This window comes from Panulirus ornatus, chromosome 7, assembly GCF_036320965.1.
Source record: "Panulirus ornatus isolate Po-2019 chromosome 7, ASM3632096v1, whole genome shotgun sequence".
Lineage (NCBI taxonomy): Eukaryota > Metazoa > Arthropoda > Malacostraca > Decapoda > Palinuridae > Panulirus > Panulirus ornatus.
The window spans coordinates 8,563,023-8,575,525 of record NC_092230.1 but is presented as its reverse complement, the minus strand read 5'-3'; the positions used below and the strand labels follow the sequence as shown (position 1 = coordinate 8,575,525).

At 42.0% G+C, this 12,503-nt stretch overlaps 1 protein-coding gene across 1 annotated transcript in view; it reads right to left on the bottom strand.

Moving 5' to 3' along the window:
- LOC139749654 (uncharacterized) overlaps positions 1–12,503 on the bottom strand; it is a 90,044-nt gene that overhangs the window by 43,342 nt on the left and 34,199 nt on the right. The window contains exon 4 of the mRNA XM_071663825.1: positions 886–1,049. Within this exon, the coding sequence (XP_071519926.1) occupies positions 886–1,049 (164 nt within the window). The remainder of the gene's footprint in view (positions 1–885; positions 1,050–12,503) is intronic.

Here is a 12,503-nt window from a genome sequence, read left to right as displayed (position 1 = left end):
CACTCTATCACCCTGTTTCAGGAGTAGTGCTACTCCTTCCCTTGCTCTTGTCCTCTCACTAACCCCTGACTTTACTCCCAAGACATTCCCAAACCACTCTTCCCCTTTACCCTTGAGCTTCGTTTCACTCAGAGCCAAAAATCCAGGTTCCTTTCCTCAAACATACTACCTATCTCTCCTTTTTTCTCATCTTGGTGACATCCACACACATTTAGACACCCCAATATGAGCCTCCTGTTTTCTATGACAATTTTACCATCACCCAATTAAAATCATACTTATTTCCTTGTTCCTAAACCCATAAAATCAACATTTTTCATTCATACCTTTCACCATTCTCTTGCACACATTTTAAACAGACAACACTAGGTTTCTTTTTGAAAAAGAAAAAGAAACTCATAAGGAGGACCAACCATCAATATCTAGTACTGTAGTAGTTGATCTCACTTGACCATCATCAACACCTTTCACAACTACATCATCTGACCCACATGACCCACTTTTCCAGTAATTCATCCACTCCCTTCCTCCCTCTCTATTAGTATCAGCAAGCACTTCAGCAGCAGTAGTAAAAACAAGTATTGGAAATAATTTTGTTTTCTAGTTTCATTAATATAATTGAATGTTAAGTATGTACATTATAGTATATGATATTTCCTGGTATGAGGGTACTGTAGTTTTTCACAGGTATAATATTCGGTCCTGCCTTATCAATAACAAACCCCCTCTCTTCCTACACGTACACATGCCTTACATCCTCGATAAAACTTTTCACTGCTTCTAACAACTTCCATGACTTGCATTCTTTGATTTATGCAGCCATTTTCAAGAATGCAATTATCACATAAACTGAGAGGTACTTGTACTAAGTTACATCCAACCCACCTTGCAGCGAATGGGCAGTAAGGACAAGATGTATCCAAAGTCTGATGTACCCCGAATGAGCACCAAACGCTCCAAATGATGCAGAAGCAGTAGATGTAGGTGGTGCTTCCTTAATTTGCCTGACTTGCTAAGGTTTTCCACCATGAGCTCAATGATAGAGCTAGCTGTGGAGATGAATGCAAAACAAAAAAAAATAAAAGTTGTGTAACCCTACTAAAAAAGATATCATGCACTGGGAAAAGAAATAAATCTCATACAAAAGCCTCTCTATGAACTGTATACTCGAACAAATTAAAAAATATTCAGTTACTCATTATTATCCATTGTGTTTTTTATTCCATCACAACACTTTTTCCATATCAAATGACAAAAATTCTACTCTAATTCCATGAAAAGCATGTTTTTAATCTATATTCCTCACTTGCCTTCAACCTAAATTTCTTTCTTTCATAGGCCATCAGAATAAAGTAGGTGTGGGAGGATACTGGACTAATCACAGTAAGACTAAATGCACACAGTAAGCATAACTGCAACTTGCTTAAAAAAGTGAGCTTTCACGAATGAAAAACTATTTCTCTCCAAGGAGGCATCCCATGAACTAAGAAAACATCTCTATGATTCCCAGTTATCAGCAGCCTAAAACACCATACTTTCTGGCAAGGTAAAAGCCTCATCCTTCACTTACCACCCAACGAGCAGTAGCAGCTCTAGCTTACTACAGGTTCATTCACTTCCAATCAGCAATCAACCACTTAGTAGTGATGGACAAATACTCCCAGGTGTTTGGCCACAATAGACTGACCACCTCATGACTGACCACCACCCTGATTGTGAACACCAACAATTAAGAAAAACGTTTTTGAAAGACTGGGATTGGAAGAGTGGGAAACAACAACTGGAAAGTTTGTTAGTGGGACTCAGCCCAAGAGCAACAGGTTTCCATTCTTCAGATCTCAATTTTCTCTCTAAGGTCAGCCTGTTCCACAAACTATGGAAGCATAAGAACATAAAGGAAGAAGGTTTGAGAAAAACTTCTTAACCCAGAGAAAAGATGGCCACAAACATAAGAGGTTATCCTGTAACACATCAGCTATCCTATTCCAAGCAGAAATTAAGCCCAATGGCCATAAGGATGAAACACAGCACCTGGAGCAAGGTACTATATTGTTTGACAAAAGTTTTATGTCAGAGACCTCTCTACAATCCCTCAACACAAAGCTTCCAAAATGAAAAGTTCCCTCAGTGGGTTAGAAAGATCTTAATCCAAAAGGTATCAAAGATGATTCTTACTGCTGGACAGCAAGAGATAAAAAGAAATGAAAACAACAAACCAAGACCTTTGGGGAACAGGTTCCCCCAACAAAAACAACCTGTGAAGCTATCCTAGATAGGTCCTAACAAGTTAAACTCAAAGCCAATGAGGGGTGCTCTGCAGGAGACAGAAATTTTACTAACTTTTTCTTCTCATAAAAATGGCTAAAAAACATTTAAAACAGGACCTTCTGAAGTTCCAGAAGAAAATGAATCTTCAATAATTAGCTGAAAAGATTACAAAAATGACTGCTACTGTTTTTAAACAGAAACATTAGCATCATGAAGCAAGTCACAATCACATGTTCCCAAATACCAAGCTTTTTTCTTCTTTTTACATTAGAGGCTCCACGCACGGACAAGTATCCACATCAAGGCCAGGACTTAATTGAAATATAGAGATGTCAATGAAAAGGAAAAAGAAGAGGCAAAGGGAAGTATTTACAAATTCAAAGAAAAGAACCTGTCTGTTATAAAGTGCTAGGTCACAGTTATTAGGAAAGACATGACAGAAAAGATAGTTCTAAAGCTTCAAGGTATAGGGAAAGCAATAGTTATCAAAATGGCCCACTTTTGAGCTGTCAATAGCCAAACAGTAATCACATGACACAGCACCTTGACAAGTTTTGTGTGAGATAATTAGTGGTGAGGGCACAAAAGCAGCAAGCTCTCAAAAGTAAAACCAATGCAATACACATAAAATATTTTCATTTCAACTGAGATGGCACGGGCAGATGAAGCCCTAATCAAGGCCATCCCATTAATTGGATTACGTGTTAATTGACAGGCGAGCGAAAGAGAGACTTTTGGATGTAAATGTGCTGAGAGGTGCAACTGGAGGGATGTCTGATCATTATCTTGTGGAGGTTAAGGTGAAGATTTGTATGGGTTTTCAGAAAAGAAGAGTGAATGTTGGGGTGAAGAGGGTGGTGAGAGTAAGTGAGCTTGGGAAGGAGACTTGTGTGAGGAAGTACCAGGAGAGACTGAGTACAGAATGGAAAAAGGTGAGAACAATGGAAGTAAGAGGAGTGGGGGAGGAATGGGATGTATTTAGGGAATCAGTGATGGATTGCGCAAAAGGTGCTTGTGGCATGAGAAGCATGGGAGGTGGGTTGATTAGAAAGGGTAGTGAGTGGTGGGATGAAGAAGTAAGATTATTAGTGAAAGAGAAGAGAGAGGCATTTGGATGATTTTTGCAGGGAAAAAATGCAATTGAGTGGGAGATGTATAAAAGAAAGAGACAGGAGGTCAAGAGAAAGGTGCAATAGGTGAAAAAGAGGGCAAATGAGAGTTGGGGTGAGAGAGTATCATTAAATTTTAGGAGAATAAAAAGATGTTCTGGAGGGAGGTAAATAAAGTGCGTAAGACAAGGGAGCAAATGGGAACTTCAGTGAAGGGCGATAATGGGGAGGTGATAACAAGTAGTGGTGATGTGAGAAGGAGATTGAGTGAGTATTTTGAAGGTTTGTTGAATGTGTTTGATGATAGAGTGGCAGATATAGGATGTCTTGGTCGAGGTGGTGTGCAAAGTGAGAGGGTTGGGGAAAATGATTTGGTAAACAGAGAAGAGGTAGTAAAAGCTTTGCAGAAGATGAAAGCCAGCAAGGTAGCAGGTTTGGATGGTATTGCAGTGGAATTTATTAAAAAAGGGGGTGACTCTATTGTTGACTGGTTGGTAAGGTTATTCAATGTATGTATGACTCATGGTGAGGTGCCTGAGGATTGGCGGAATGCATGCATAGTGCCAGTGTACAAAGGCAAAGGGGATAAGAGTGAGTGCTCAAATTACAGAGGTATAAGTTTGTTGAGTATTCCTGGTAAATTATATGGGAGGGTATTGATTGAGAGGGTGAAGGCATGTACAGAGCATCAGATTAGGGAAGAGCAGTGTGGTTTCAGAAGTGGTAGAGGATGTGCATCAGGTGTTTGCTTTGAAGAATGTATGTGAGAAATACTTAGAAAAGCAAATGGATATGTATGTAGCATTTATGGATCTGGAGATGGCATATCATAGAGTAGATAGAGATGCTCTGTGGAAGGTATTAAGAATATATGGTGTGGGAGGCAAGTTGTTAGAAGCAGTGAAAAGTTTTTATCGAGGATGTAAGGCATGTGTAAGTGCAGGAAGAGAGGAAAGTGATTGGTTCTCAGTGAATGTAGGTTTGCGGCAGGGGTGTGTGATGTCTCCATGGTTGTTTAATTTGTTTATGGATGGGGTTGTTAGGGAGGTGAATGCAAGAGTTTTGGAAAGAGGGGCAAGTATGAAGTCTGTTGTGGATGAGAGAGCTTGGGAAGTGAGTCAGTTGTTGTTCGCTGATGATACAGCGCTGGTGGCTGATTCATGTGAGAAACTGCAGAAGCTGGCGACTGAGTTTGGTCAAGTGTGTGAAAGAAGAAAGTTAAGATTAAATGTGAATAAGAGCAAGGTTATTAGGTACAGTAGGGTTGAGGGTCAAGTCAATTGGGAGGTAAGTTTGAATGGAGAAAAACTGGAGGAAGTAAAGTGTTTTAGATATGTGGGAGTGGATCTGGCAGCGGATGGAACCATGGAAGTGGAAGTGAATCATAGGGTGGGGGAGGGGGGCGAAAATCCTGGGAGCCTTGAAGAATGTGTGGAAGTCAAGAACATTATCTCGGAAAGCAAAAATGGGTATGTTTGAAGGAATAGTGGTTCCAACAATGTTGTATGGTTGTGAGGCGTGGGCTATGGATAGAATTGTGCGCAGGAGGGTGGATGTGCTGGAAATGAGATGTTTGAGGACAATGTGTGGTGTGAGGTGGTTTGATCGAGTAAGTAATGTAAGGGTAAGAGAGATGTGTGGAAATAAAAAGAGCATGGTTGAGAGAGCAGAAGAGAGTGTTTTGAAAAGGTTTGGGCACATGGAGAGAATGAGTGAGGAAAGATTGACCAAGAGGATATATGTGTCAGAGGTGGAGGGAATGAGGAGAAGTGGGAGACCAAATTGGAGGTGGAAAGATGGAGTGAAAAAGATTTTGAGTGATCAGGGCCTGAACATGCAGGAGGGTGAAAGGCGGGCAAGGAATAGAGTGAATTGGATCGATGTGGTATACCCGAGTTGACGTGCTGTCATTGGATTGAATCAGGGCATGTGAAGCGTCTGGGGTAAACCATGGAAAGCTGTGTGGGGCTGGATGTGGAAAGGGAGCTGTGGTTTCGGGGCATTATTGCATGACAGCTAGAGACTGAGTGTGAACGAATGAGGCCTTTGTTGTCTTTTCCTAGCGCTACCCGCATATATGAGGGGGGAGGGGGATGGTATTCCATGTGTGGCGAGGTGGCGATGGGAATGAATAAAGGCAGACAGTGTGAATTGTGTGCATGGGTATATATGTATGTGTCTGTGTGTGTATATATATGTGTACATTGAGATGTATAGGTATGTATATTTGCGTGTGTGGACGTGTATGTATATACATGTGTATGGGGGTGGGTTGGGCCATTTCTTTCGTCTCTTTCCTTGCACTACCTCACAAACGCGGGAGACAGCAACAAAGCAAAATAAAAATATAAATATAAAAATAAAAATATATATATATATTTTTTTTTTTTTGTCGCTGACTCCTGCGTTTGCGAGGTAACGCAAGGAAACAAACAAAAGAAATGGCCCAACCCACCCCCATACACATGTATATACATACGTCCACACACGCAAATATACATACCTACACAGCTTTTCATGGTTTACCCCAGACGCTTCATATGCCCTGATTCAATCAGCTGACAGCACGTCAACCCCGGTATACCACATCGATCCAATTCACTCTATTCCTTGCCCGCCTTTCACCCTCCTGCATGTTCAGGCCCCAATCACACAAAATCTTTTTCACTCCAGCTTTCCACCTCCAATTTGGTCTCCCACTTCTCCTCGTTCCCTCCACCTCCGACACATACATCCTCTTCATCAATCTTTCCTCACTCATTCTCTCCATGTGCCCAAACCATTTCAAAACACCCTCTTCTGCTCTCTCAACCACGCTCTTTTTATTTCCACACATCTCTCTTACCCTTACGTTACTTACTCGATCAAACCACCTCACACCACACATTGTCCTCAAACATCTCATTTCCAGCACATCCATCCTCCTGCGCACAACTCTATCCATAGCCCACGCCTCGCAACCATACAACATTGTTGGAACCACTATTCCTTCAAACATACCCATTTTTTCTTTCCGAGATAATGTTCTCAACTTCCACACATTCTTCAAGGCTCCCAGGATTTTCGCCCCCTCCCCCACCCTATGATCCACTTCCGCTTCCATGGTTCCATCCGCTGCCAGATCCACTCCCAGATATCTAAAACACTTTACTTCCTCGAATTTTTCTCCATTCAAACTTACCTCCCAATTGACTTGACCCTCAACCCTACTGTACCTAATAACCTTGCTCTTATTCACATTTACTCTTAACTTTCTTCTTTCACACACTTTACCAAACTCAGTCACCAGCTTCTACAGTTTCTCACATGAATCAGCCACCAGCGCTGTATCATCAGCGAACAACAACTGACTCACCTCCCAAGCTCTCTCATCCACAACAGAAATCATACTTGCCCCTTTTTCCAAAACTCTTGCATTCACCTCCCTAACAACCCCATCCATAAACAAATTAAACAACCATGGAGACATCACACACCCCTGCCGCAAACCTACATTCACTGAGAACCAATCACTTTCCTCTCTTTCTACACGTACACATGCCTTACATCCTCGTTAAAAACTTTTCACTGCTTCTAACAACTTGCCTCCCACACCATATATTCTTAATACCTTCCACAGAGCATCTCTATCAACTCTATCATATGCCTTCTCCAGATCCATAAATGCTACATACAAATCCATTTGCTTTTCTAAGTATTTCTCACATACATTCTTCAAAGCAAACACCTGATCCACACATCCTCTACCACTTCTGAAACCACACTGCTCTTCCCCAATCTGATGCTCTGTACATGCCTTCACCATCTCAATCATTACCCTCCCATATAATTTACCAGGAATACTCAACAAACTTATACCTCTGTAATTTGAGCACTCACTCATATCCCCTTTACCTTTGTACAATGGCACTATGCACGCATTCCACCAATCCTCAGGCACCTCACCATGAGTCATACATACATTAAATAACCTTACCAACCAGTCAACAATTCAGTCACCCCCTTTTTTAATAGATTCCACTGCAATACCATCCGAACCTGCTGCCTTGCCGGCTTTCATCTTCCGCAAAGCTTTTACTACCTCTTCTCTGTTTACCAAATCATTTTCCCTAACCCTCTCACTTTGCACACCACCTCGACCAAAACACCCTATATCTGCCACTCAATCATCAAACACATTCAACAAACTTTCAAAATACTCACTCCATCTCCTTCTCACATCACCACTACTTGTTATCACCTTCCCATTAGCGCCCTTCACTGAAGTTCCCATTTGCTCCCTTGTCTTACGCACTTTATTTACCTCCTTCCAGAACATCTTTTTATTCTCCCTAAAATTTAATGATACACTCTCACCCCAACTCTCATTTGCCCTCTTTTTCACCTCTTGCACCTTTCTCTTGACCTCCTGTCTCTTTCTTTTATTCATCTCCCACTCAATTGCATTTTTTCCCTGCAAAAATCGTCCACATGCCTCTCTCTTCTCTTTCACTGATAATCTTACTTCTTCATCCCACCACTCACTACCCTTTCTAATCAACCCACCTCCCACGCTTCTCATGCCACAAGCATCTTTTGCGCACTCCATCACCGATTCCCTAAATACATCCCATTCCTCCCCCACTCCCCTTACTTCCATTGTTCTCACCTTTTTCCATTCTGCACTCAGTCTCTCCTGGTACTTCCTCACACAAGTCTCCTTCCCAAGCTCACTCTCACCACCATCTTCACCCCAACATTCACTCTTCTTTTCTGAAAACCCATACAAATCTTCACCTTAACCTCCACAAGATAATGATCAGACATCCCTCCAGTTGCACCTCTCTGCACATTAACATCCAAAAGTCTCTCTTTCGCGCGCCTGTCAATTAACACGTAATCCAATAACGCTCTCTGGCCATCTCTCCTACTTACATACGTATACTTATGTATATCTCGCTTTTTAAACCAGGTATTCCCAGATATATATATATATATATTTTTTTTTTTTTTTTTTTTTATACTTTGTCGCTGTCTCCCGCGTTTGCGAGGTAGCGCAAGGAAACAGACGAAAGAAATGGCCCAACCCCCCCCCCATACACATGTACATACACACGTCCACACACGCAAATATACATACCTACACAGCTTTCCATGGTTTACCCCAGACGCTTCACATGCCTTGCTTCAATCCACTGACAGCACGTCAACCCCTGTATACCACATGACTCCAATTCACTCTATTTCTTGCCCTCCTTTCACCCTCCTGCATGTTCAGGCCCCGATCACACAAAATCTTTTTCACTCCATCTTTCCACCTCCAATTTGGTCTCCCTCTTCTCCTCGTTCCCTCCACCTCCGACACATATATCCTCTTGGTCAATCTCTCCTCACTCATTCTCTCCATGTGCCCAAACCATTTCAAAACACCCTCTTCTGCTCTCTCGACCACGCTCTTTTTATTTCCACACATCTCTCTTACCCTTACGTTACTTACTCGATCAAACCACCTCACACCACACATTGTCCTCAAACATCTCATTTCCAGCACATCCATCCTCCTGTGCACATCTCTATCCATAGCCCACGCCTCGCAACCATACAGCATTGTTGGAACCACTATTCCCTCAAACATACCCATTTTTGCTTTCCGAGATAATGTTCTCGACTTCCACACATTTTTCAAGGCTCCCAAAATTTTCGCCCCCTCCCCCACCCTATGATCCACTTCCGCTTCCATGGTTCCATCCGCTGACAGATCCACTCCCAGATATCTAAAACACTTCACTTCCTCCAGTTTTTCTCCATTCAAACTCACCTCCCAATTGACTTGACCCTCACCCCTACTGTACCTAATAACCTTGCTCTTATTCACATTTACTCTCAACTTTCTTCTTCCACACACTTTACCAAACTCAGTCACCAGCTTCTGCAGTTTCTCACATGAATCAGCCACCAGCGCTGTATCATCAGCGAACAACAATTGACTCACTTCCCAAGCTCTCTCATCCCCAACAGACTTCATACTTGCCCCTCTTTCCAGGACTCTTGCATTTACCTCCTTTACAACCCCATCCATAAACAAATTAAACAACCATGGAGACATCACACACCCCTGCCGCAAACCTACATTCACTGAGAACCAATCACTTTCCTCTCTTCCTACACGTACACATGCCTTACATCCTCGATAAAAACTTTTCACTGCTTCTAACAACTTGCCTCCCACACCATATATTCTTAATAACTTCCACAGAGCATCTCTATCAACTCTATCATATGCCTTCTCCAGATCCATAAATGCTACATACAAATCCATTTGCTTTTCTAAGTATTTCTCACATACATTCTTCAAAGCAAACACCTGATCCACACATCCTCTACCACTTCTGAAACCGCACTGCTCTTCCCCAATCTGATGCTCTGTACATGCCTTCACCCTCTCAATCAATACCCTCCCATATAATTTACCAGGAATACTCAACAAACTTATACCTCTGTAATCTGAGCACTCACTCTTATCCCCTTTGCCTTTGTACAATGGCACTATGCACGCATTCCGCCAATCCTCAGGCACCTCACCATGAGTCATACATACATTAAATAACCTTACCAACCAGTCAACAATACAGTCACCCCCTTTCTTAATAAATTCCACTGCAATACCATCCAAACCTGCTGCCTTGCCGGCTTTCATCTTCCGCAAAGCTTTTACTACCTCTTCTCTGTTTACCAAATCATTTTCCCTAACCCTCTCACTTTGCACACCACCTCGACCAAAACACCCTATATCTGCCACTCTGTCATCTGTGTGGGGAAGTACCAGGAGAGACTGTGTACAGAATGGAAAAAGGTGAGAACAATGGAAGTAAGGGGAGTCGGGGAGGAATGGGATGTATTTAGGGAATCAGTGATGGATTGCGCAAAAGATGCTTGTGGCATGAGAAGAGTGGGAGGTGGGCTGTTTAGAAAGGGTAGTGAGTGGTGGGATGAAGAAGTAAGAGTATTAGTGAAAGAGAAGAGAGAGGCATTTGGACGATTTTTGCAGGGAAAAAATGCAATTGAGTGGGAGAAGTATAAAAGAAAGAGACAGGAGGTCAAGAGAAAGGTGCAAGAGGTGAAAAAAAGGGCAAATGAGAGTTGGGGTGAGAGACTATCAGTAAATTTTAGGGAGAATAAAAAGATGTTCTGGAAGGAGGTAAATAGGGTGCGTAAGACAAGGGAGCAAATGGGAACTTCAGTGAAGGGCGTAAATGGGGAGGTGATAACAAGTAGCGGTGATGTGAGAAGGAGATGGAATGAGTATATATATATATATATATATATATATATATATATATATATATATATATATATATATATATATATATATTTTGTTTTTGTTTTATACTTTGTCGCTGTCTCCCGCGTTTGCGAGGTAGTGCAAGGAAACAGACGAAAAAAATGGCCCAACCCCCCCCCATACACATGTATATACATATGTCCACACATGCAAATATACATACCTACACAGCTTTCCATGGTTTACCCCAGACGCTTCACATGCCTTGATTCAATCCACTGACAGCACGTCAACCCCAGTATACCACATCGCTCCAATTCACTCTATTCCTTGCCCTCCTTTCACCCTCCTGCATGTTCAGGCCCCGATCACACAAAATCTTTTTCACTCCATCTTTCCACCTCCAATTTGGTCTCCCTCTTCTCCTCGTTCCCTCCACCTCCGACACATATATCCTCTTGGTCAATCTTTCCTCACTCATTCTCTCCATGTGCCCAAACCATTTCAAAACACCCTCTTCTGCTCTCTCAACCACGCTCTTTTTATTTCCACACATCTCTCTTACCCTTACGTTACTTACTCGATCAAACCACCTCACACCACACATTGTCCTCAAACATCTCATTTCCAGCACATCCATCCTCCTGCGCACAACTCTATCCATAGCCCACGCCTCGCAACCATACAACATTGTTGGAACCACTATTCCTTCAAACATACCCATTTTTGCTTTCCGAGATAATGTTCTCAACTTCCACACATTCTTCAAGGCTCCCAGAATTTTCGCCCCCTCCCCCACCCTATGATCCACTTCTGCTTCCTTGGTTCCATCCGCTGCCAGATCCACTCCCAGATATCTAAAACACTTTACTTCCTCCAGTTTTTCTCCATTCAAACTCACCTCCCAATTGACTTGACCCTCAACCCTACTGTACCTAATAACCTTGCTCTTATTCACATTTACTCTTAACTTTCTTCTTCCACACACTTTACCAAACTCAGTCACCAGCTTCTGCAGTTTCTCACATGAATCAGCCACCAGCGCTGTACCATCAGCGAACAACAACTGACTCACTTCCCAAGCTCTCTCATCCCCAACAGACTTCATACTTGCCCCTCTTTCCAAAACTCTTGCATTTACCTCCCTAACAACCCCATCCATAAACAAATTAAACAACCATATATATATATATATATATATATATATATATATATATATATATATATATATATATATATATATATATTCTATTCTTTCTTTCTTTCAAACTATTCGCCATTTCCCACATTAGCGAGGTAGCGTTAAGAACAGAGGACTGGGCCTTTGAGGGAATATCCTCATCTGGCCCCCTTCTCTGTTCCTTCTTTGGAAAAATAAAAATAACGAGAGGGGAGGATTTCCAGCCCCCCGCTCCCATATATATATATATATATATATATATATATATATACCCCTACCTACCTTCCTACCCTGGTAGCTCCTTCCTTCTACAGTCCCTATAGTGTTCAGGAAGCCAGCCACATCCACCAGATGTATATGGGTGCTGAGTGTATGTCTGTGAGTGGTGAATGTAGGGCAGTTCGACAGCAAGTGTTCAATGTCTTTACTATGGTAGCTGTTAGTAATGTAGTAGAAATGGGTGATTCCAGGACAAAGATGAAAAAGTGACACATACATGTATGTATGAATACACATATATGCATGTCTGGACTCTACGTACATGAGGTTATGCCATGGATGAAAAGTCATCTTTAAGCTTGCATTATTGACAATGGATGAAAAGGAGTACACTTCTCATCAAGGAATGTTTACTACAAAGACTCCCTCATTCCCTGCTGCTGGATTGTAGACAGACCTGAGCTAC